Genomic DNA, 23,104 nt, shown 5'->3' on the forward strand with positions numbered 1-23,104 from the left:
GGCCAGACCGGGGGTGAGTGAGTGTAGGACAGGCCAGACCGGGGGTGAGTGAGTGTAGGACGGGCCAGACCGGGGATGAGCGAGCCAGGCCAGGCCTATCTGGTTGCTAGGGGAATTTGGACCGTACATAACCGTATCATTTCAAACTGGAGAGCTGTTGAATAAAATGCATCTTAGTAAAGTTTAAAGATGAACTAAAATAACATTACGCTGAAATAGGAAGATGATTGACTCAAAGCCTTAGACCTGTGAGCCAATAATAAATACTCGGTACCGTAACAGAATCATCAGTTTATTTATAGTCAGTTTGTTCTTAATTTATAAAGTTACAGCACAAAAACTGATAAAATGGGAAATTGTTCGTCTCCTTTAAACTCCCTTTGGTCCATTTAGAAGAACCCAGTTGTGTTCACTGAGTTACACAAAAATTTAGACCAAGTCTATGAAAAATGGCCTCAGTAGAACTGATGTACTGGGTTTAAAGGGAAACTACACCCCCAGAATGAATACGTAACCAACAGACAGTTTATATTATGTTAAGGGGCCTATTAAAGAATCTCCCCAAACTGGAATATATATATCAGTAAATATTGCCCTTTTACACCTAAAACATTTTGCAACAGTACCAGACCTACACCTATGGGCACAATATAACATTATCTGGCGGATATTATGACAAACGGAACACTTCTTTCCTACCCAGAACTCAAACAAAAATACATACTCCCGAATAGGATGCTCTTTAGGTACTTACAACTAAGGCATGCTGCAGAAACCCAATTTGGGCACTTACCAATCAAAACAACCCCAAGGCACATACAGTAGAAACGATGATACACAGTGAAACCTCTTTCAAATATCTACGCACAGCTCATACAAGTTGGAAGTGTATCTCTGACCAGATTGTATACAAAATGGCAGACGGATATCCCCCAGCTCACCCCAGAGCACTGGGAAGATATCTTAGACCAGGGGTGTCAAACTCAATCACACAAGGGGGCCCAAATCTAAAACACAGTCGCAGGCCAAATTTTTTATATGATATAATATAATATACTTAGTAAGATACTAAGGGGTATATTTATCACAATGTGTAAAAAGTGAAGTAAGACATTACCGGTGATGTTGCTCATAGCAGCCAATAGATGCTTTGCTACTGCTGAAATCTGATTACTGATTGGTTGCCTTGGGCAACATTACTGGTAATGCTTCACTCCACTTTTTACTCAGCAGGATAAATATACCCCTTAGTCTTAGTTACTATGTGAGGGAAATGGAAATTGATCAGGCTGGATGGCCAGACACACTCACCAAGGGCCGGATTTGGCCCCCGGGCCTTGTGTTTGACATATATGTCTTAGACTCAGCCTTTGAAGGGATCATTAGTAGCGAGGACAAGATGACTCAACTGAATTATCTACATAGAACCTACCTCACCCCACAGCGACTACATGACATGAATCCCAATATATCACAGAATTGCCCAAGATGTCAGCACACGCCTGCAAACTTCATCCATATGGTATGGGAATGCCCCATAATTAAATCCTACTGGGGAGAAGTCACCCAGCAGATAAAAGACAAAACCGACATAGCACTCCCAATGGAACCTAAAATTGTACTACTCAACCAAGTTGGGGAAATAACACCGAGTAGGGCACAAAGTACATTACTATCCATTCTGTGTATGAATGCAAAAAAAGTAATTGCAATTCACTGGAAATCTGGAGGTGGCCCGCTAATACCCTCATGGGAACAACCGATACAGAAGGCCATCCCGCTCTACAAACTCACTTACATGAGAAGAGACTGCCCGGATAAATTTGACAAAGTATGGGAACCCTGGATAGACTTAGACCCAACTGACTAGACCCTTTCACGATAAATATATAGACTGTGCTCCTGAAATTCCTCCCAAACAGAATAGACATAAATAAATGGAGGGATAAAACTCAGAAGCAAAAAGGAAATATGACACCAACACTGTTAACTTGGTTTATATAATTTTTTTTATTATCTTATTTTTTCTTTATTTCAATGTTAAAAAACAGGGCATTGTAATGCAATTATTAGCTATATATGTAAATAATATCCTGTAACACTCAATAAAAGAATTGTTAAAAAAATAAAAAAATATTGCCCTTTTACATCCTTTCCCCTGAGCCGCCATTTAGTGATGGGCTGTGTGCCCCCTCAGAGATCAGCTGACAGGAAGTGATGCAGCTCTAACTGTAACAGGAAGTAGTGTGGGAGCAAAAGGCAGAACTCTGTCCATTCATTGGCTGATGGGGCCTAGCATGTATGTGTGCCTTGGCTTGTTTGTGTGCACTGTGACTCCTATGATCCCAGGGGGCGGCCCTTAGTACTTAAAATGGCAGTTTTTACTATTTAGGATTACCCAATGGCACATATGAGCTGTATATGCAATATATTTTATAAACAGTGGGCACCCTGACATAAATAGTGTGAGAGCATTTCCGCATTTTATATTTAAGCCAATGAAATTCAATGGATGAAATCTGATTGGCTGTTAGTGGCCCAACCCCCTTATTTTTGAACTGCACTGGCTGCCTGCATTTTACACTTCACCATTGAAAGTAAAGAGGTGAAATGTGATTGGCTGTTGGTGGCTCCACCCACTTTTCTAACTTTGAACGGCAGTGACTAACTCTGGAAAGTTTAACAACCCTGGAATTAATACTTAAATAATGGCATCAGTTTAAAGATAAACCAATGAAATGTAATGCGTGGAAACGGATTAACCTTAGTCCCCCGGTGACAAACTATGAACAGTTTGGGGACACTGGCATTAAATGTGTGAGAATGGCAGCAGTTTACAAAAAAAAAAAAAAAGAAACCACAAAAAACGAATTTCCATGAATGGAACGAAAAAAAGTTGCGGAAAATGGACCAGAAAGTTGTGGAAAAGTCAGTTTTTTCCGTATTGTCAGACAAAAGCCGGAGTCAAAAACCACTAAAGAAACATTTGCCATTGGCTTCTGCAGGATCGACGGGTTTCAGTTGGAGCGGATTCGGAGATTGTTCCAGTTTTGTTGCATAATAAATCTTGGAAAAGTCAGAAGTGAAAAGCCTGACCCAAAATCAAAAGTCAAAAACAGTAGGCAAGTAAGAGGCAACAAGGCAGCCATAATCTTCTTAAAGTTTGTCTCTTCTCTTGCAGCCTCATATCTGTCCCCTCGGTATTTGAGCTCTCATTCTGTTAAATAAAAAGGAGGTTGTTATAGCCACATATTGTACCAAGCATAATTCAGCAGGAACAGCCCCCTAAGTTTGCCCATAGCCTGTACAGAGAGATACCATAAAACTATGGCACATAGGGATTCCCCTGTACTAAGGGGGCTGTTCCTGCTGAATTGTGCTTAGTACAGGGGAATCCCTATGTGCCATAGTTTTATGGTATCTCTCTGTACAGGCTATGAGCAAACTTAGGGGGCTGTTCCTGCTGAACTGTGCTAAGTTTGCTCATAGCCTGTACAGAGAGATACCATAAACCGATGGCACATAGGGGCTGTTCCTGCTGAATTGTGCTTAGTACAGGGGAATCCCTATGTGCCATAGGTTTATGGTATCTCTCTGTACAGGCTATGAGCAAACTTAGGGGGCTGTTCCTGCTGAATTGTGCTTAGTACAGGGGAATCCCTATGTGCCATAGGTTTATGGTATCTCTCTGTACAGGCTATGAGCAAACTTAGCACAATTCAGCAGGAACAGCCCCCTAAGTTTGCTCATAGCCTGTACAGAGAGATACCATAAACCTATGGCACATAGGGATTCCCCTGTACTAAGCACAATTCAGCAGGAACAGCCCCCTAAGTTTGCTCATAGCCTGTACAAAGAGATAGGGATTCCCCTTTACTAAGCAGGAAGCTATAAGTACAGGAAGCCTTGAAAGAGACCTAACACCAACTATTCTGATATAATAAAATACTCACCTAAGGCCGTTACACTATTTAGTGCAAATGAACCATCTCTCCGTGCTAGGATGAAGTGGCACAATTCCATCATTTTTGTTGAAAGCTTTACAGGTTGGGCTGTTAGTTCTGCAGGGAATAAAACACACACGATATACCCACCAACATAGGGTTAAATAGCAATACTGACAAACGGGTACAAAGTGCTGTTTATGGGCCCAGGCTGCATGGAGACGGTACATGTGCCCAATGCAACTGGACAAGAAAATTCTTTATGCCAGTGGTGCCCCCTTTATACACGAGCACAGCCAAGAATTTCTCAGAGATGGCAGAACCCTAAGGTTAATCTGCTGGAAGTGATCCGGAACCACAGAAAGAAGCAAGTTACTATGTTTTATACAGTAGCACCCAGGGCCGGAACTCGGGGGAGGCAGAAGCAGTACCTGCCTAGGGCGCCCAGTCGGCTCGGCCCGCCCCTGGTAGCACCACTGTCCCTGCCACCCAGTGCCGACACAGACACCACTCATTGCCACTGAGGACAAGATGCCCCTATTGTACACAGAACAGGAGAATGCCAGGCGGCACCCTAGGACTGGGCACAGGGTGAATCAGAGGCGGCTATCTGTTCATGCATTGGCACCTCAATTGGCACAGGGGCCCATAGATTAGTAAGTTATTTACCCAAAACATAAGAACCATTTTCCGGATCACCTTCTTAGCCATGTCAGCAATAACCAGGACCCTAACAAATACATATATGGGTGAGCCACTGCCTCCCCGGCCTTACGTGCCAACGGAGGGCCACAGTGTTCTCTCATTTGCTTGATTTATCACCTTTAACAGAAATGCCAATGTCCACCCTTGGAGGTCGAGACTTTTAGGGCCCCTTTGAGATCCAAAATGTGCCCAGGGCTAAGGAACCCCACCCTAACAGACCCGCAGGCTGGTACTGCCTAACAACACAGCCCCCTGTGTGCAGCCCATCATGCAGTTGCCCAAATAGTCAGGCAGCACCCTGGGTATGTACCAAACAAATTGAGAGTTTCCATTTTGGATTCGTTGCATAACACCTCAAGCCTAGAGGCCACGTAGCTCAGTGCTGAACACTGCTCCAAAGGCCAATAAACATTACAATTAAAATGTTTAATGCTGTCCAGTTTAAGGTTACATGTGGCCACCTAAGAATGTTTTAGCCCCCAGTCACCCAACTCTCCATAGACCTTTGTATGATGTAATTGTAACAATCTGACCTTCAAACGTGACCCACAACATGGAAAATCTTGGTAACACTTATTTCAACTAATCACTTACAAGTCACAGTCCTGCCCAATCCAGTAGTCTTCAGCGTCCACGATACAGTCCCGTACGGCCTGTAATACAATGATGCCATTAGTGGAACAAGTGCAGTGTTACTCTGTAGGATCTGGATGAATCCAAGTGTTTGACTGAACAATAAATAATGTGACATTCCAACACAATCACGGAAGCTTTCAGGGTTTGGCCGAATCCCAAAATAGTGGATTTTGTGTATCCCTAATAGTCTGTAGATTATTTATCAGTTTAATTTGCCAACTACATAATTGGCCTTATGTTTGGGCACCTTATTAAGGTAGAAGGAAGAATGAATAGAGGGAAATACAGCAAGACAATGATCCCTGATGCACATATACAGGGGCTCACCCTAAATATAGGGGGTCAACATGTAGCCCAGTCTTTCCTCTAGAGCCAACTAGCACACAGGCTGATGTGCCCTGCGATTGGTCCATAATATTGGCTATGGGGCAATTTCACCCAAATACTAGGGACACACCAAATCCACTTTTTTGGGATGTTACACAGCAAATAATTCCCTCTGCCATTTAACCTTTTATTCTTGTACCAACAAATGTATTTGTAGCTGTAATATTGGTGTGTAGGCGCCATCTCAGTGCCTTGTGCCTGAGTCTGAGCTTTCAGCCAGCGCTACTCATTAGAACTGCTTTCAGCTAACCTATTGTTTCTCCTACTCCCATGTAACTGGAGGAGTCCCAAGCCGGACTTGGATTTCTTACTATTGAGTGCTATTCTGATACCTACTGGGAGCTGCTATCTTGCTCCCTTCCCATTGTTCTTACCTGGGTAAAGTTGATATCAAGCAGTTGGGCATGGTACTTGGCACAGTGCTGCTGGCTGCCCTCCCAGGATAATTCTTGGTTAGATATATTCAGCATTATTCCGTGGCACGGCTTCCAGAGAAGATCTCCAGCCAATAAACTAGAATCTGAGGGAAAAAAAAACCACTGTATTAATGGCCGGCAACTGTACCACATGGGCACAGGCCTATATTTTATATGGGGTATTAGAGCCCAGCAGCGCCAGTAACATGTTCTCTGTACTAATACACTGTTTGTGCCCACTACTATTCACCACATTGTTGTTCATCTTTGGCTTTATAAATTATGTTTTAACCTTTTCATTACTGGTAACATCTTGGGGTTAAGTAGGATACCCCTCAGTGCAGCAGAAATTGGACACAAGTGCCAATGAAAATTCCTGGCACTTTTTCTGTCACAGTGGCACAGATCCTATCTGATCCCCCCATTGTAAGCAGCAGTCCTGCCCTGCTTTATGGCTGAGATTCTAGCTATCTGTATAACAGAGCATTCTGTCACAGTGGCACAGATCCTATCTGATCCCCCCATTGTAAGCAGCAGTCCTGCCCTGCTTTATGGCTGAGATTCTAGCTATCTGTATAACAGAGCATTCTGTCACAGTGGCACAGATCCTATCTGATCCCCCATTGTAAGCAGCAGTCCTGCCCTGCTTTATGGCTGAGATTCTAGCTATCTGTATAACAGAGCATTCTGTCACAGTGGCACAGATCCTATCTGATCCCCCCATTGTAAGCAGCAGTCCTGCCCTGCTTTATGGCTGAGATTCTAGCTATCTGTATAACAGAGCATTCTGTCACAGTGGCACAGATCCTATCTGATCCCCCCATTGTAAGCAGCAGTCCTGCCCTGCTTTATGGCTGAGATTCTAGCTATCTGTATAACAGAGCATTCTGTCACAGTGGCACAGATCCTATCTGATCCCCCCATTGTAAGCAGCAGTCCTGCCCTGCTTTATGGCTGAGATTCTAGCTATCTGTATAACAGAGCATTCTGTCACAGTGGCACAGATCCTATCTGATCCCCCCATTGTAAGCAGCAGTCCTGCCCTGCTTTATGGCTGAGATTCTAGCTATCTGTATAACAGAGCATTCTGTCACAGTGGCACAGATCCTATCTGATCCCCCCATTGTAAGCAGCAGTCCTGCCCTGCTTTATGGCTGAGATTCTAGCTATCTGTATAACAGAGCATTCTGTCACAGTGGCACAGATCCTATCTGATCCCCCCATTGTAAGCAGCAGTCCTGCCCTGCTTTATGGCTGAGATTCTAGCTATCTGTATAACAGAGCATTCTGTCACAGTGGCACAGATCCTATCTGATCCCCCCATTGTAAGCAGCAGTCCTGCCCTGCTTTATGGCTGAGATTCTAGCTATCTGTATAACAGAGCATTCTGTCACAGTGGCACAGATCCTATCTGATCCCCCCATTGTAAGCAGCAGTCCTGCCCTGCTTTATGGCTGAGATTCTAGCTATCTGTATAACAGAGCATTCTGTCACAGTGGCACAGATCCTATCTGATCCCCCCATTGTAAGCAGCAGTCCTGCCCTGCTTTATGGCTGAGATTCTAGCTATCTGTATAACAGAGCATTCTGTCACAGTGGCACAGATCCTATCTGATCCCCCCATTGTAAGCAGCAGTCCTGCCCTGCTTTATGGCTGAGATTCTAGCTATCTGTATAACAGAGCATTCTGTCACAGTGGCACAGATCCTATCTGATCCCCCCCATTGTAAGCAGCAGTCCTGCCCTGCTTTATGGCTGAGATTCTAGCTATCTGTATAACAGAGCATTCTGTCACAGTGGCACAGATCCTATCTGATCCCCCCATTGTAAGCAGCAGTCCTGCCCTGCTTTATGGCTGAGATTCTAGCTATCTGTATAACAGAGCATTCTGTCACAGTGGCACAGATCCTATCTGATCCCCCCATTGTAAGCAGCAGTCCTGCCCTGCTTTATGGCTGAGATTCTAGCTATCTGTATAACAGAGCATTCTGTCACAGTGGCACAGATCCTATCTGATCCCCCATTGTAAGCAGCAGTCCTGTCCTGCTTTATGGCTGAGATTCTAGCTATCTGTATAACAGAGCATTCTGTCACAGTGGCACAGATCCTATCTGATCCCCCCATTGTAAGCAGCAGTCCTGCCCTGCTTTATGGCTGAGATTCTAGCTCAGTTAGCACAGTTTAAACCACACCTAGAAAGCAATAGAGACCAAGGGGAAATTGCCTCAGAATATCACAGAGCAAACCAAAAGTTAATATGAAGGTCAACATACTTTTTAAAAACTGGAAACTACAAAAGGGCCGAACCCCAAAACAATGGAGAATAACAGGGCTATCAAAGAGACAAAGATTTATCTGGGCAGAGTAAATAGAGGTACTTACCTGGCAGTTCTCTTGAAATATTTTGAGGTAGGTTGCCGATTGCTGAGAAACACACAGAGACTGGAACTACAACTACTAAAAGAATAACTATGAATCCACCCGGGATGAGAATCTTCCATTTTTTGGACAAAATCTAAAAATAAAAAGATCCATTAATATCTGGGATAATCACCCTAGAGGGGCATAACTGACAATTAAGATGGCCTTGTATCTTTCAGTTCTGGTACTTTTTGGCAAAAACTGCATTACTGGCCCAGCAATGGTTCTGCTCCTGCAGAGGTGGGACCTTGTGGCTGGAAAGCCTATTTTATTGGGCCGATACTGCAGGTAATGGCTCTGGGCAATTGGCTGAGGATTTCAGCACTGACCCAGGTACTGGTACATCGAGCCTCTCCTCCTGTATCGTCCCAGTAGCACCCCAACAATTGCCCAGAGCCATTACCTGCAGTAACCTGCATCACCGACTGGCAGGGAATTGGTTGAGCCCAGCAGAGCAGAAGCAACTAAAGCAGCAGTATCACAGCATTGCAGGAAAGCAAGTATACCCTTTCAGTTGGGTTTTGTAGAATAAGTGCTTCCAGATATAAATATAAATGTATGTTATTTACACACACGTTCCCGATTCCTCAGGTTAAACGGCATCCAATATAGTCTGATAAACTCTTTGCCCGCACCCTTAGGCTCACAGTGTCATACAACTCCTCCCTCACCTTATGCAGCAATGGATTCTGGGACTCAATCTATTCTATGCCTGCACTAACCAAAAGCCTCTGGTCTCTCCCCCAGGGCATGTAAATAGGGTGTTCATAGAAATATAAACCCTTATACGTTATCAGAGGTATCAGGCAAGTGACATTTGGGGGAGTCGCACTTAATTATTAAGTTATAAAAGTCAATAAATGAAAAGTCCCATCAGAATAATAAATATTACAAGCCTCTCACTCACCTCTTTGTACCTATTGAAGCGAGTCTGTATGCAGTCACGGGGTCTTGCTTCTCCTTCATTTGCTTCTCTGTGTGTTCCCTCTGGCTGTGCCTGCTGGGGGGGGGGGGGTATAGAAAAGAAAAAAAAAAAGTAAAATATACATAGTTACTGACCTATCTATACATGCAATATAAGGACAACAATCCCTGTTCTGATTATAGTGAAGGGCATTGCTTGGCAGCTTAATGCACAGAATGGGTTAATGCCCTGTATATATTAGTAATGGGGGGGGGGGGCAGAGGGGCTCTTGTTGCCGCCTGTATGAATTTTGTAGTCACAGCCTCATTGCCCCCCCCCCCTAATGGTTTAAATCAGGGATCCCCAACCAGTGGCTCGGGGGAACATGTTGCTCCCCAATCCCTTGGATGTTGCTCTCAGTGCCCCCAAACCAGGGAGTTATTTTTGAATTCCTGACTTGGGGGCAAGTTTTGGTTGAATAAAAACAAGATTTCCAACCAAATAAAGCCCCTGTAAGCTGATAGGGTGCATAGAGGCCCCTAATAGCCAATCACAGCCCTTATTTGGCTCCTCCATGAACTTTTCCACAGGCCGATTGTAGCTGCCAATATGGGTCCTTAGATTTGGCAGCTAATCGGCCCGTGTATGGGCACTACCGACGGGCCTGCCCGACTGATATCTGGCCTGAAATCGGGCAGATCTCAATCGGGCAGGTTAGAAAATCTAGTTGGATCGGGGACCACATCGGCTCGTTGATGCAGTCCCCGGACCGACTTTTGCAGTGCCCGTCGTCAGGGCCGGATTTCTCTTTGGTGCGCCCCGAGGCCGCCCCTGTGGGAGTCCCCCATGCGCATGCGCGAACGCGCACCCCAGTGTGCATGCGCAAACGCGCCCCCATTGCGCATGTGCAAAGCGCCAGTGCATGCGCGAACGCTCTTTTTAACTCCCATACGGAGCAGTGGGGAGAGGTCCCGACTGCTCCGTATGGGAGTAAAATTAAAAAATGTTCTTGAGGCGGGGCGGCATGCCGCCCCTAAACTTCTGCCTTTGTGGCCTCTCCACAAATCCGGGCCTGCCCGTCGTTATAATTCGATCGTTTGGCCCCAGGGCCAAACGATCAAATTATCCTGGATTCTCCCAATATTGCCCACCCGTAGGTGGGGATATCGGGAGAAGATCCACTCGCTTGGCGACATCGTGTATGGGGACCTTTAGAAAGCAGCGAGGGCAACGTTACCTTTTAATACATGTCTATTAAGCAGAAAAAAAATAGAAAAGTAGCATCTTAAAAGGGGATTTAAACCCAGTACTAAAAGTCCTGCCTAATGAAAGAAAGTGCAATTCTAATTAAGGATTTTTAAATAAATACAATGTAAAGCAGTACCAGACTCTCTTACTATTCTGCTGGTACTATTAGTAAGACACACACAATACTGCAGGCCCAATGCCAATCTGTAAATGTAATTCCTACTGAAGTGTTTATATTCTCTGCGCTGCGGCTGTGACCCGACCATTGAGTTATGTGATTCCCTCAGTGAAATGGTGAGTTATTTGTTTATCTGCCTGACTGAGAGTAGAGACTCACCATTCCCTGAGGGAATCACATAACTCAATGGTCGGGTCACAGCAGCAGCGCAGAGAATATAAACACTGACTTCAATAGGAATTACATTTACAAATAACTTTACAAATGTTTAATTCACATATATCTGAAAGTTGCCCCTCAATCCACCATGTAGGACTTCACTGATGCAAATCATATTTGCTTATTTTTTTTTTTTTATATGTTTCTGACTCTTTGCAGCTTTCAAATGGGGGTCACTGACCCCAGCAGCCAAAAACCTATTGCTCTGTGAGGCTCCAGTTTTATTGTTACTTTTTATTTCGTGTTTTTCTATTGAGGCCCCTCTCCTATTCATATACCAGTCTCTCAAGCAAACCACTCCCTGGTCGCTAAGGTACTTTCAACCCTAGCAACCCGATAACGGCCGAAAGTCCAAACTGGAGAGCTGCTGAACAAAGAGTAAAATATTTATTTTACTCTTTGTTCAAAGACCAATTGCAAACTGTCTCAGACTATCACTCTCTAGATCATACTGAAAGTTAACTCAAAGATGAACAACCCCTTTAAGTTCATATTATTGGCATTATCACCAAATCCGGATCATTAAGGGGTGTCCCTAAATTAATTCTATATGTACTAATTGATTCTTTGTACCTTCAGTCCCATATGTGTCGGTGTATTTCCCCTTTCCCCTTCTGAGTTGCCCCCAGGGTGCCAGATTATAAACAACTGATACCATAGCCGGCGCAGGGAGTTGGTATTTTTGACTTTGTATTTATATTTCTAATCTTTCTGCTTTATTCGGATGTTCCCCCACCTGCCTGTTCTATTTTATTTGGCATGAGAATTCCCAGCAGGGCTGTAACTGTCAGTAAATTCCCCCCCCAGTCCAAACCAAACAAATATCCCTGAAATACGCCTCCATCCCTCTATGTGGGAACAGCCACTTGTTTCAAGGTCATAGAAGCCAATTAGTCACAGGAGCAAAAAAAAGGGAAAGCAGAGGGTTTGTATTAAGCACAGAACATAGAGAGACTGATTCCTTACACTGATGTGGTAACTACCAGGGCCAGACTGGCAATCTGTGGGTTCAGGCAAATGCCAGGGGGGCTGTAAGGTGCCACAGACAGTCACTATTTATTGGGCTGGGGGGGGGCTGTTTGTGCCTCTGGGTACTGGGAATGCCAGGGGGGCTGTAAGGTGCCACAGACAGTCACTATTTATTGGGCTGGGGGGGGGCGTTTGTGCCTCTGGGTACTGGGAATGCCAGGGGGGGCTGTAAGGTGCCACAGACAGTCACTATTTATTGGGCTGGGGGGGGCTGTTTGTGCCTCTGGGTACTGGGAATGCCTGGGGGGCTGTAAGGTGCCACAGACAGTCACTATTTATTGGGCTGGGGGGGGGGGCTGTTTGTGCCTCTGGGTACTGGGAATGCCAGGGGGGCTGTAAGGTGCCACAGACAGTCACTATTTATTGGGCTGGGGGGGGGCTGTTTGTGCCTCTGGGTACTGGGAATGCCTGGGGGGCTGTAAGGTGCCACAGACAGTCACTATTTATTGGGCTGGGGGGGGCTGTTTGTGCCTCTGGGTACTGGGAATGCCTGGGGGGCTGTAAGGTGCCACAGACAGTCACTATTTATTGGGCTGGGGGGGCTGTTTGTGCCTCTGGGTACTGGGAATGCCAGGGGGGCTGTAAGGTGCCACAGACAGTCACTATTTATTGGGCTGGGGGGGGGGCTGTTTGTGCCTCTGGGTACTGGGAATGCCAGGGGGCTGTAAGGTGCCACAGACAGTCACTATTTATTGGGCTGGGGGGGCTGCTGTGCCTCTGGGTACTGGGAATGCCAGGGGGGCTGTAAGGTGCCACAGACAGTCACTATTTATTGGGCTGGGGGGGGCTGTTTGTGCCTCTGGGTACTGGGAATGCCAGGGGGCTGTAAGGTGCCACAGACAGTCACTATTTATTGGGCAGGGGGGGCTGTTAGGCCCTGGCATCCCAAGTACCCAGGTGCCTAATGTTGTATCCCAGTCCAGCCAGACCTGGAAAATACTATCCAATATTAAAGAGGCACCGACACCAAAAATCATAATGCAATAGTCCGTTGGTGTTTAAAAGCACCTCCTATGCGTTCAGTGCAGCCAATCACAATCTTGCTGCTTTCCCAAATCTACTGACTTTTTTGCTTCAACCCATGCTGCTGTCACTGTGGAAGTGCTCACCGTCTAATGCACAATATTAACATTACATTACATTAACATTTATTTATAAAGTGCCAACATATCCCGCAGCGCTGTACAATAAGTGGGTTCCATACATTGGGCATACAGAGTAACATATAAAGCAATCAGTAACCGATACAGGAGGGGAAGAGAGCCCTGCCCAAAAGAGCTTACACTCTACAAGGAGTAACATATAAAGCAATAAGTAACCGATCAGGAGGGGAAGGGAGCCCTGCCCAAAAGAGCTTACACTCTACAAGGAGTAACATATAAAGCAATCAGTAACTGATACAGGAGGGGAAGGGAGCCCTGCCCAAAAGAGCTTACACTCTACAAGGAGTAACATATAAAGCAATCAATAACCGATACAGGAGGGGAAGGGAGCCCTGCCCAAAAGAGCTTACACTCTACAAGGAGTAACAAAATAAAGCAATCAGTAACCGATCAGGAGGGGAAGGGAGCCCTGCCCAAAAGAGCTTACAATCTACAAGACATGTCTATTCCTAACAGTGCTGTGAGTAGTTTATGTGTAGGTATCAATATTATGTGACCTGCAAGAGAGTAATGACAAGTGTCCCATACAGATCCGTTAACCACACATGATGTGGATACTATTACTATTCTGCTGAACTATAACTATTCACAGAAGCCCTAGCTGGGAATGTTCCGTTTCAGATTGAGCTACAAGGCAAGACTTTTTTCTGTCAAACGGCTACAGCAGGTCGCAAAACTGAACTCCGACAGAAACTCCCAGTGCAGATTTGTAGATGTGAGGACATAGGCGGAGGGTGACTTTTTTGTTTGGGGGGCTAAAGATGGCCCATACACAGACTGACCTACAGCTAATGTGACACTTAGTGGATTCGCTGCTGGCTACCTCTTGCCGTTCCCACTGACTCCCAGGGATACTGTACAAAAGTGCGGGTGGGGGGGCTTTTTTTTTTTTACCCTAAAATGTTTAGTATGTAAAAGTATTCATACGCGCACTTCTGTTAGGGGATCTGCAAACATTTGTGTTTGGGATCAGTTAGCTTAAAGGGGTAGTTCGCATTCGAATTCACTTTTATTTTTAATGGTTTTTCAGTTATTTAGCTTTTTGTTCAGCAGCTCTCCATTTGGTATTTCAGCAGCTATCTGGTTGCTAGGGTCTTATTTACCCTAGCAACCAGGTAGTGGTTTAAACAAGAGATGGGAATATGAATAGTTAAGGGGCCTACTTGGAAAAATAAGTAATACAAAATTATAATAAAATTGTAGCCTCACAGAGCAATATTTTTTGGCCCCCATTTGAAATCTGTATAGAGGCAGAAGAGAAAGGCAAATTATTCAAAAAAATTAATTAGGAAGACCAATTGCAAAGTTGCCATTTTATAACATACTAAAGGTTAACTTAAAAGTAAACCACCCCTTTAGATGTGTTAATGTTAGTTTTATAGCAAGAAAGGCAGTGGGTACTGACTCCCCATTATATACAGTGAGACGCAGTCCGTAGTTACAAACCCAGCACATTATATACAGTGAAACACAGTCCGTAGTTACAAACCCAGCACATTATATACAGTGAGACGCAGTCCGTAGTTACAAACCCAGCACATTATATACAGTGAGACAGTCCGTAGTTACAAACCCAGCACATTATATACAGTGAGACGCAGTCCGTATTTACAAACCCAGCACATTATATACAGTGAGACGCAGTCCGTAGTTACAAACCCAGCACATTATATACAGTGAGACGCAGTCCGTAGTTACAAACCCAGCACATTATATACAGTGAGACGCAGTCCGTAGTTACAAACCCAGCACATTATATACAGTGAGACGCAGTCCGTAGTTACAAACCCAGCACATTATATACAGTGAGACGCAGTCCGTATTTACAAACCCAGCACATTATATACAGTGAGACGCAGTCTGTATTTACAAACCCAGCACATTATATACAGTGAGACGCAGTCCGTATTTACAAACCCAGCACATTATATACAGTGAGACGCAGTCCGTATTTACAAACCCAGCACATTATATACAGTGAGACACAGTCCGTATTTACAAACCCAGCACATTATATACAGTGAGACACAGTGGGTACTGATGGCAGATATTCAGGCCCTGGCACTGATACACAGCATTGGCCCCACTGTAACTTACCATAAATGAACAAAACAATGACAAAAATAAAAATAGTAAGTGCAAAAAAAACAACAACAAATATATAAACACACAATGAGCTTTTTCAGAGGGAAAGAGTTAACTTACCCTCCATGTGTTAGGGTAGGGGATAGATTATAAATTATTATAGATGTCAGGTCAGGCAAAAAACAATTTAATGTCAGCTAGTGATTCTTTAGAACGGTATAGTACCCGGGTATAGTGCCCGGGTATAGTGCCCGGGTATAGTGCCCGGGTATAGTGCCCGGGTATAGTGCCCGGGTATAGTGCCCGGGTATAGTGCCCGGGTATAGTGCCCGGGTATAGTGCCCGGGTATAGTACCCGGGTATAGTGCCTGGGTATAGTGCCTGGGTATAGTACCTGGGTATAGTGCCTGGGTATAGTGCCTGGGTATAGTGCCTGGGTATAGTACCTGTGTATAGTACCTGGGTATAGTGCCTGGGTATAGTACCTGTGTATAGTGCCTGTGTATAGTGCCTGGGTATAGTGCCTGGGTATAGTGCCTGGGTATAGTGCCTGGGTATAGTACCTGTGTATAGTGCCTGGGTATAGTGCCTGGGTATAGTACCTGTGTATAGTGCCTGTGTATAGTACCTGTGTATAGTGCCTGGGTATAGTGCCTGGGTATAGTGCCTGGGTATAGTGCCTGGGTATAGTGCCTGGGTATAGTGCCTGTGTATAGTGCCTGGGTATAGTGCCTGGGTATAGTACCTGTGTATAGTGCCTGGGTATAGTGCCTGGGTATAGTACCTGTGTATAGTGCCTGTGTATAGTGCCTGGGTATAGTGCCTGTGTATAGTACCTGGGTATAGTACCTGGGTATAGTGCCTGGGTATAGTGCCTGGGTATAGTGCCTGGGTATAGTGCCTGGGTATAGTGCCTGGGTATAGTACCTGTGTATAGTGCCTGTGTATAGTGCCTGTGTATAGTGCCTGGGTATAGTGCCTGGGTATAGTGCCTGGGTATAGTACCTGTGTATAGTGCCTGGGTATAGTGCCTGGGTATAGTACCTGTGTATAGTGCCTGTGTATAGTACCTGGGTATAGTGCCTGGGTATAGTGCCTGTGTATAGTACCTGGGTATAGTGCCTGGGTATAGTGCCTGGGTATAGTGCCTGGGTATAGTGCCTGGGTATAGTGCCTGTGTATAGTGCCTGGGTATAGTGCCTGTGTATAGTACCTGTGTATAGTGCCTGGGTATAGTGCCTGTGTATAGTACCTGGGTATAGTGCCTGGGTATAGTGCCTGGGTATAGTACCTGTGTATAGTGCCTGTGTATAGTGCCTGGGTATAGTACCTGTGTATAGTGCCTGTGTATAGTACCTGTGTATAGTGCCTGGGTATAGTGCCTGTGTATAGTACCTGGGTATAGTGCCTGTGTATAGTACCTGGGTATAGTGCCTGGGTATAGTGCCTGTGTATAGTACCTGGGTATAGTACCTGTGTATAGTACCTGGGTATAGTACCTGTGTATAGTACCTGGGTATAGTGCCTGTGTATAGTACCTGGGTATAGTACCTGGGTATAGTACCTGGGTATAGTACCTGGGTATAGTACCTGGGTATAGTACCTGGGTATAGTGCCTGGGTATAGTGCCTGGGTATAGTGCCTGGGTATAGTGCCTGTGTATAGTGCCTGGGTATAGTGCCTGGGTATAGTACCTGGGTATAGTGCCTGGGTATAGTGCCTGGGTATAGTACCTGGGTATAGTGCCTGGGTATAGTACCTGGGTATAGTACCTGTGTATAGTGCCTGGGTATAGTACCTGTGTATAGTACCTGGGTATAGTGCCTGGGTATAGTACCTGGGTATAGTACCTGGGTATAGTGCCTGGGTATAGTACCTGGGTATAGTGCCTGTGTATAGTGCCTGGGTATAGTACCTGGGTATAGTGCCTGGGTATAGTGCCTGGGTATAGTGCCTGGGTATAGTGCCTGGGTATAGTACCTGGGTATAGTACCTGGGTATAGTGCCTGGGTATAGTGCCTGGGTATAGTACCTGGGTATAGTACCTGGGTATAGTGCCTGTGTATAGTGCCTGTATATAGTACCTGGGTATAGTACCTGTGTATAGTACCTGGGTATAGTGCCTGGGTATAGTGCCTGGGTATAGTGCCTGGGTATAGTGCCTGGGTATAGTACCTGGGTATAGTACCAGTGTATAGTACCTGGGTATAGTACCTGGGTATAGTGCCTGGGTATAGTGCCTGGGTATAGTGCCTGGGTATAGTGCCTGTATATAGTACCTGGGTATAGTGCCTGTGTATAGTACCTGTGTATAGTACCTGTGTATAGTACCTGGGTATAGTGCCTGGGTATAGTGCCTGGGTATAGTGCCTGTGTATAGTGCCTGGGTATAGTGCCTGGGTATAGTGCCTGTGTATAGTACCTGGGTATAGTACCTGTGTATAGTACCTGTGTATAGTGCCTGGGTATAGTACCTGGGTATAGTGCCTGTGTATAGTACCTGGGTATAGTGCCTGGGTATAGTACCTGGGTATAGTGCCTGTGTATAGTACCTGTGTATAGTGCCTGTGTATAGTACCTGTGTATAGTACCTGGGTATAGTGCCTGGGTATAGTACCTGTGTATAGTGCCTGTGTATAGTGCCTGGGTATAGTACCTGGGTATAGTGCCTGGGTATAGTGCCTGTGTATAGTACCTGGGTATAGTACCTGTGTATAGTGCCTGTGTATAGTACCTGTGTATAGTACCTGGGTATAGTGCCTGGGTATAGTACCTGTGTATAGTGCCTGTGTATAGTGCCTGGGTATAGTGCCTGGGTATAGTACCTGGGTATAGTGCCTGGGTATAGTGCCTGGGTATAGTACCTGGGTATAGTGCCTGTGTATAGTACCTGGGTATAGTACCTGTGTATAGTACCTGTGTATAGTGCCTGGGTATAGTACCTGGGTATAGTGCCTGTGTATAGTACCTGGGTATAGTGCCTGGGTATAGTACCTGGGTATAGTGCCTGTGTATAGTACCTGTGTATAGTGCCTGTGTATAGTACCTGTGTATAGTACCTGGGTATAGTGCCTGGGTATAGTACCTGTGTATAGTGCCTGTGTATAGTGCCTGGGTATAGTACCTGGGTATAGTGCCTGGGTATAGTGCCTGTGTATAGTACCTGGGTATAGTACCTGTGTATAGTGCCTGTGTATAGTACCTGTGTATAGTACCTGGGTATAGTGCCTGGGTATAGTACCTGTGTATAGTGCCTGTGTATAGTGCCTGGGTATAGTGCCTGGGTATAGTACCTGGGTATAGTGCCTGGGTATAGTGCCTGGGTATAGTACCTGGGTATAGTGCCTGGGTATAGTACCTGGGTATAGTACCTGTGTATAGTGCCTGGGTATAGTACCTGTGTATAGTACCTGGGTATAGTGCCTGGGTATAGTACCTGGGTATAGTACCTGGGTATAGTGCCTGGGTATAGTACCTGGGTATAGTGCCTGTGTATAGTGCCTGGGTATAGTACCTGGGTATAGTGCCTGGGTATAGTGCCTGGGTATAGTGCCTGGGTATAGTGCCTGGGTATAGTACCTGGGTATAGTACCTGGGTATAGTGCCTGGGTATAGTGCCTGGGTATAGTACCTGGGTATAGTACCTGGGTATAGTGCCTGTGTATAGTGCCTGTATATAGTACCTGGGTATAGTACCTGTGTATAGTACCTGGGTATAGTGCCTGGGTATAGTGCCTGGGTATAGTGCCTGGGTATAGTGCCTGGGTATAGTACCTGGGTATAGTACCAGTGTATAGTACCTGGGTATAGTACCTGGGTATAGTGCCTGGGTATAGTGCCTGGGTATAGTGCCTGGGTATAGTGCCTGTATATAGTACCTGGGTATAGTGCCTGTGTATAGTACCTGTGTATAGTACCTGTGTATAGTACCTGGGTATAGTGCCTGGGTATAGTGCCTGGGTATAGTGCCTGTGTATAGTGCCTGGGTATAGTGCCTGGGTATAGTGCCTGTGTATAGTACCTGGGTATAGTACCTGTGTATAGTACCTGTGTATAGTGCCTGGGTATAGTACCTGGGTATAGTGCCTGTGTATAGTACCTGGGTATAGTGCCTGGGTATAGTACCTGGGTATAGTGCCTGTGTATAGTACCTGTGTATAGTGCCTGTGTATAGTACCTGTGTATAGTACCTGGGTATAGTGCCTGGGTATAGTACCTGTGTATAGTGCCTGTGTATAGTGCCTGGGTATAGTACCTGGGTATAGTGCCTGGGTATAGTACCTGGGTATAGTGCCTGGGTATAGTGCCTGGGTATAGTACCTGGGTATAGTACCTGGGTATAGTACCTGGGTATAGTGCCTGTGTATAGTACCTGGGTATAGTGCCTGTGTATAGTGCCTGGGTATAGTGCCTGTGTATAGTGCCTGTGTATAGTGCCTGGGTATAGTGCCTGGGTATAGTACCTGGGTATAGTGCCTGTGTATAGTACCTGGGTATAGTACCTGTGTATAGTACCTGTGTATAGTGCCTGGGTATAGTGCCTGGGTATAGTACCTGTGTATAGTACCTGGGTATAGTACCTGTGCTCGCCCAATGCCCCAGCACTGAGCCTGTGGGGGGAGTGGTCAGGCGATGAGGGCAGTTGCGCTAAGTACCGATCCTTCCCAGGACCCTGACACTTACCGGCTGCTGAGGGTCAGTCGGGGCCGAATCGCTTGAGGATCCATTCAGGTGCAGCCTGAAACTATCGGGCCCCTCCTCCTCACCGGCAGATTCGGTGTCGGTACCGCTGGGTTGGTACCGGAGTGCAGCTGGGTTGGTACCGGATTCCCTCTCCCCCTGGGGTCCCGGTACCGACTGAGCAGGTTCGGCCTGAGGGCACGATTGGTACATAAAGAAAGGCATAGGGAGAGCAACTGTGACAGAGAGAGAGCTCCGTGAGTCCGGCTACTCTGCTGTCTGCACCTGAAGCTGGAATCTTTACCAAGCTCCCTGCACTGCTTGGCCCAGCCCACCCCCAACCCGATTGGCCCACCCCCAACCCGTTGGCCCAGCCCGTCCAGCCCAACCCGATTGGCCCACCCCCAACCCGTTGGCCCAGCCCGTCCAGCCCAACCCGATTGGCCCAGCCAGTCCAGCCCAACCCCTAACCTGATTGGCCCAGCCCGCCCATCTCATGCACATATACACATCAAGATGCATATAATGTCAGGGGGTTACAGAGAGGGAAACTGCAATTCGTTGAAAAAAATATTTCTGTTTTTGTTACAGATTGCAGCTCCTTACATATTGGCTAATTGAGTAGGCATAGACATCTCTGCTGGCTTCAGTATATTAAAAAAAAAAAAAAAAAAAAATCAATTCCCTTTTGTTAAAACTAACCCATTTAGTTATTGTAATTTCCATAGAGCGACATCATCTGCAAACGCCACTCCCTTCACTAACATTCACATCACATATAAAACACCTTCCTTGTGGCAGTTCAGCATAATGTGTAAGAAAGGAGAGGTGTTTTCGTGAGATTTGTCCCCCATGTAGCGAACGGTTCTCCCAGTCTCCCCTTGTGCCATAACCATTAGCACTGCTGTTGCCATGGCCCCCTCTTGTTGGTTACACGGTTCCCCCAGTCTCCCCTTGTGCCATAACCATTAGCACTGCTGTTGCCACGTCCCCCTCTTGTTGGTTACACGGCTCCCCCAGTCTCCCCTTGTGCCATAACCATTAGCACTGCTGTTGCCATGGCCCCCTCTTGTTGGTTACACGGCTCCCCCAGTCTCCCCTTGTGCCATAACCATTAGCACTGCTGTTGCCACGTCCCCCTCTTGTTGGTTACACGGCTCCCCCAGTCTCCCCTTGTGCCATAACCATTAGCACTGCTGTTGCCACGTCCCCCTCTTGTTGGTTACACAGCTCCCCCAGTCTCCCCTTGTGCCATAACCATTAGCACTGCTGTTGCCACGTCCCCCTCTTGTTGGTTACACGGCTCCCCCAGTCTCCCCTTGTGCCATAACCATTAGCACTGCTGTTGCCACGGCCCCCTCTTGTTGGTTACACGGCTCCCCCAGTCTCCCCTTGTGCCATAACCATTAGCACTGCTGTTGCCACGTCTCCCTCTTGTTGGTTACACGGCTCCCCCAGTCTCCCCTTGTGCCATAACCATTAGCACTGCTGTTGCCACGGCCCCCTCTTGTTGGTTACACGGCTCCCCCAGTCTCCCCTTGTGCCATAACCATTAGCACTGCTGTTGCCACGTCCCCCTCTTGTTGGTTACACGGCTCCCCCAGTCTCCCCTTGTGCCATAACCATTAGCACTGCTGTTGCTACGTCTCCCTCTTGTTGGTTACACGGCTCCCCCAGTCTCCCCTTGTGCCATAACCATTAGCACTGCTGTTGCCACGTCCCCCTCTTGTTGGTTACACACTTCCCCTGGCCACCAATATGTGTTCTGGTTTAACCATTAGGCCTCTGGGGGGCCCTGATAATTTGGCTGTTCAGGGCCCCATGATTTCTGATGACAGCCCTGGCCAACCCCCCATTTGTAAAACGGTCTCTGTGCCTCCAAAACAAGCCAGGAATAAAAAAATAAGCACCTGCTGTAAAGGGGATTTTTCACCTTAACTTTTAGAATGATCAGGGCCGCCATCAGGGGGGCACAGGCAGCGCCGGATTTCTTAGCCGGGTGTCCCGGGGCCCAACCCACAACCTTCCCCCCCAGTGAGCACACGCATGCACATTTGCACAGCCGTGCATTTCAACTCATAAGGAGCATTGGGGAGAGGGCATGCCACCCCTAAATTTTTGCCGCCCTAGGCCCAGGCCTTTGTGGCCTCGCCACAAATCCAGACCTGGGCACAGGGGGGGCAGTAGTCCCACACCCAGAGAATTTCCACTTTTAAGGGGGGCCCAGTCGGACTAAACTTTTCTGGTTAGCTGGGGCCCCCTTTAATCAAATACGGGCCCAGTCCACCTTAAAATTGGCCATCTTAAATTTCACAGGCCCTTTTATAGGGTTGCACCCTGTGCGTACTGACGTCACGCAGGGGTCAAACTGTGGAGAAGTCCGAAGTCGCCGGAGCCCCCACCAAAGAAAAAGCCGTCGCCGCTGAAGCCAAAGTAGACAGTCTTCGGGGGGCAATTGGGGGCACTGTGTATGGGGGTCCTGTGTATGGGGTCCCTGGCCAGTATAGCGTTAGGGGGGCACTGTGTATGGGGGGCACTATTAGGGCGGCCCTGATACTTTTTATGTCTGTGTGTCCTTTGTACTGATGGGAGGGGCCATTGGGGGAGGGGTCATATGGGAGAGGGTCCCAGAAAATTTTGTTGTGCGGGGCCCCGTGATTTCTAATGGCGGCCCTGAATATGATGTAGAGAGTGATATTCTGAGACAATTTGCAATTGGTCTTCAAGTTTTATATTGTGTGGTTGAATTATTTCGCTTTTTGTGCAGCAGCTCTTCCGTTTGGAATTTCAGCAGTTGTCTGGTTGCTATTTTCCAAGTTACCTTAGCAACCAGGAGAGACTGCAATATGAAGAGGAGAGAAGCTGAATAGAAAGATAAGTAATTGTAACCTCACAGAGCAATAGTTTTTTGGCTGCCGGGGTCAGTGACCCCCATTTGGAAGTTAAAGAGTCAGAAGATAAAGGCAATTAAACTATACAAAATTAAAAATGAAGAAAAAAAAAAAAAGAATTGGCGCCTCTATAACATACTAAAAGTGAACCCCCCGTTAGGACACTGAGAGTCACATCAAAGGGGGTAGTGAGCATCA

The 23,104-nt window shown here is 46.4% G+C and overlaps 1 protein-coding gene across 3 annotated transcripts; it reads right to left on the bottom strand.

Moving 5' to 3' along the window:
* Window positions 1–2,944: 2,944 nt before the first annotated feature.
* On the bottom strand, window positions 2,945–20,317 carry LOC101734677. 3 transcript variants are annotated; one of them, XM_031903106.1, is made up of 7 exons: window positions 20,019–20,317; window positions 9,417–9,506; window positions 8,471–8,603; window positions 6,047–6,195; window positions 5,244–5,302; window positions 3,954–4,061; window positions 2,945–3,217 (listed from the first exon to the last, which is right to left on the bottom strand). In XM_031903106.1, the coding sequence occupies exons 1-6, from the start codon at window positions 20,238–20,240 to the stop codon at window positions 3,968–3,970; spliced, it is 747 nt and encodes a 248-aa protein (XP_031758966.1). In that variant the 5' UTR covers window positions 20,241–20,317; the 3' UTR covers window positions 2,945–3,217; window positions 3,954–3,967. The 3 variants fall into 3 exon arrangements, with proteins under 3 accessions (XP_031758966.1, XP_031758964.1, XP_031758965.1); XM_031903104.1 differs by having other exon boundaries at window positions 9,417–9,509; window positions 20,019–20,314; XM_031903105.1 differs by having other exon boundaries at window positions 6,047–6,192; window positions 9,417–9,509; window positions 20,019–20,313.
* Window positions 20,318–23,104: the final 2,787 nt, after the last annotated feature.

This window comes from Xenopus tropicalis, chromosome 5 (assembly GCF_000004195.4).
Source record: "Xenopus tropicalis strain Nigerian chromosome 5, UCB_Xtro_10.0, whole genome shotgun sequence".
Taxonomy (NCBI): Eukaryota; Metazoa; Chordata; class Amphibia; order Anura; family Pipidae; genus Xenopus; species Xenopus tropicalis.

Bases quoted from the DNA above. Each gene is read 5' to 3' on its own strand.
- LOC101734677 (XM_031903104.1), bottom strand. From the start codon at position 20,240: ATGCCTTTCTTTATGTACCAATCGTGCCCTCAGGCCGAACCTGCTCAG. The intron at 6,196-8,470 runs GTAAGTACCTCT...TTTTTTTTCCCT, and splicing joins TATTTCAAGAGAACTGCCAG to CAGATTCTAGTTTATTGGCT. The intron at 5,303-6,046 runs GTAAGAACAATG...ATTGTATTACAG, and splicing joins TTGATATCAACTTTACCCAG to GCCGTACGGGACTGTATCGT.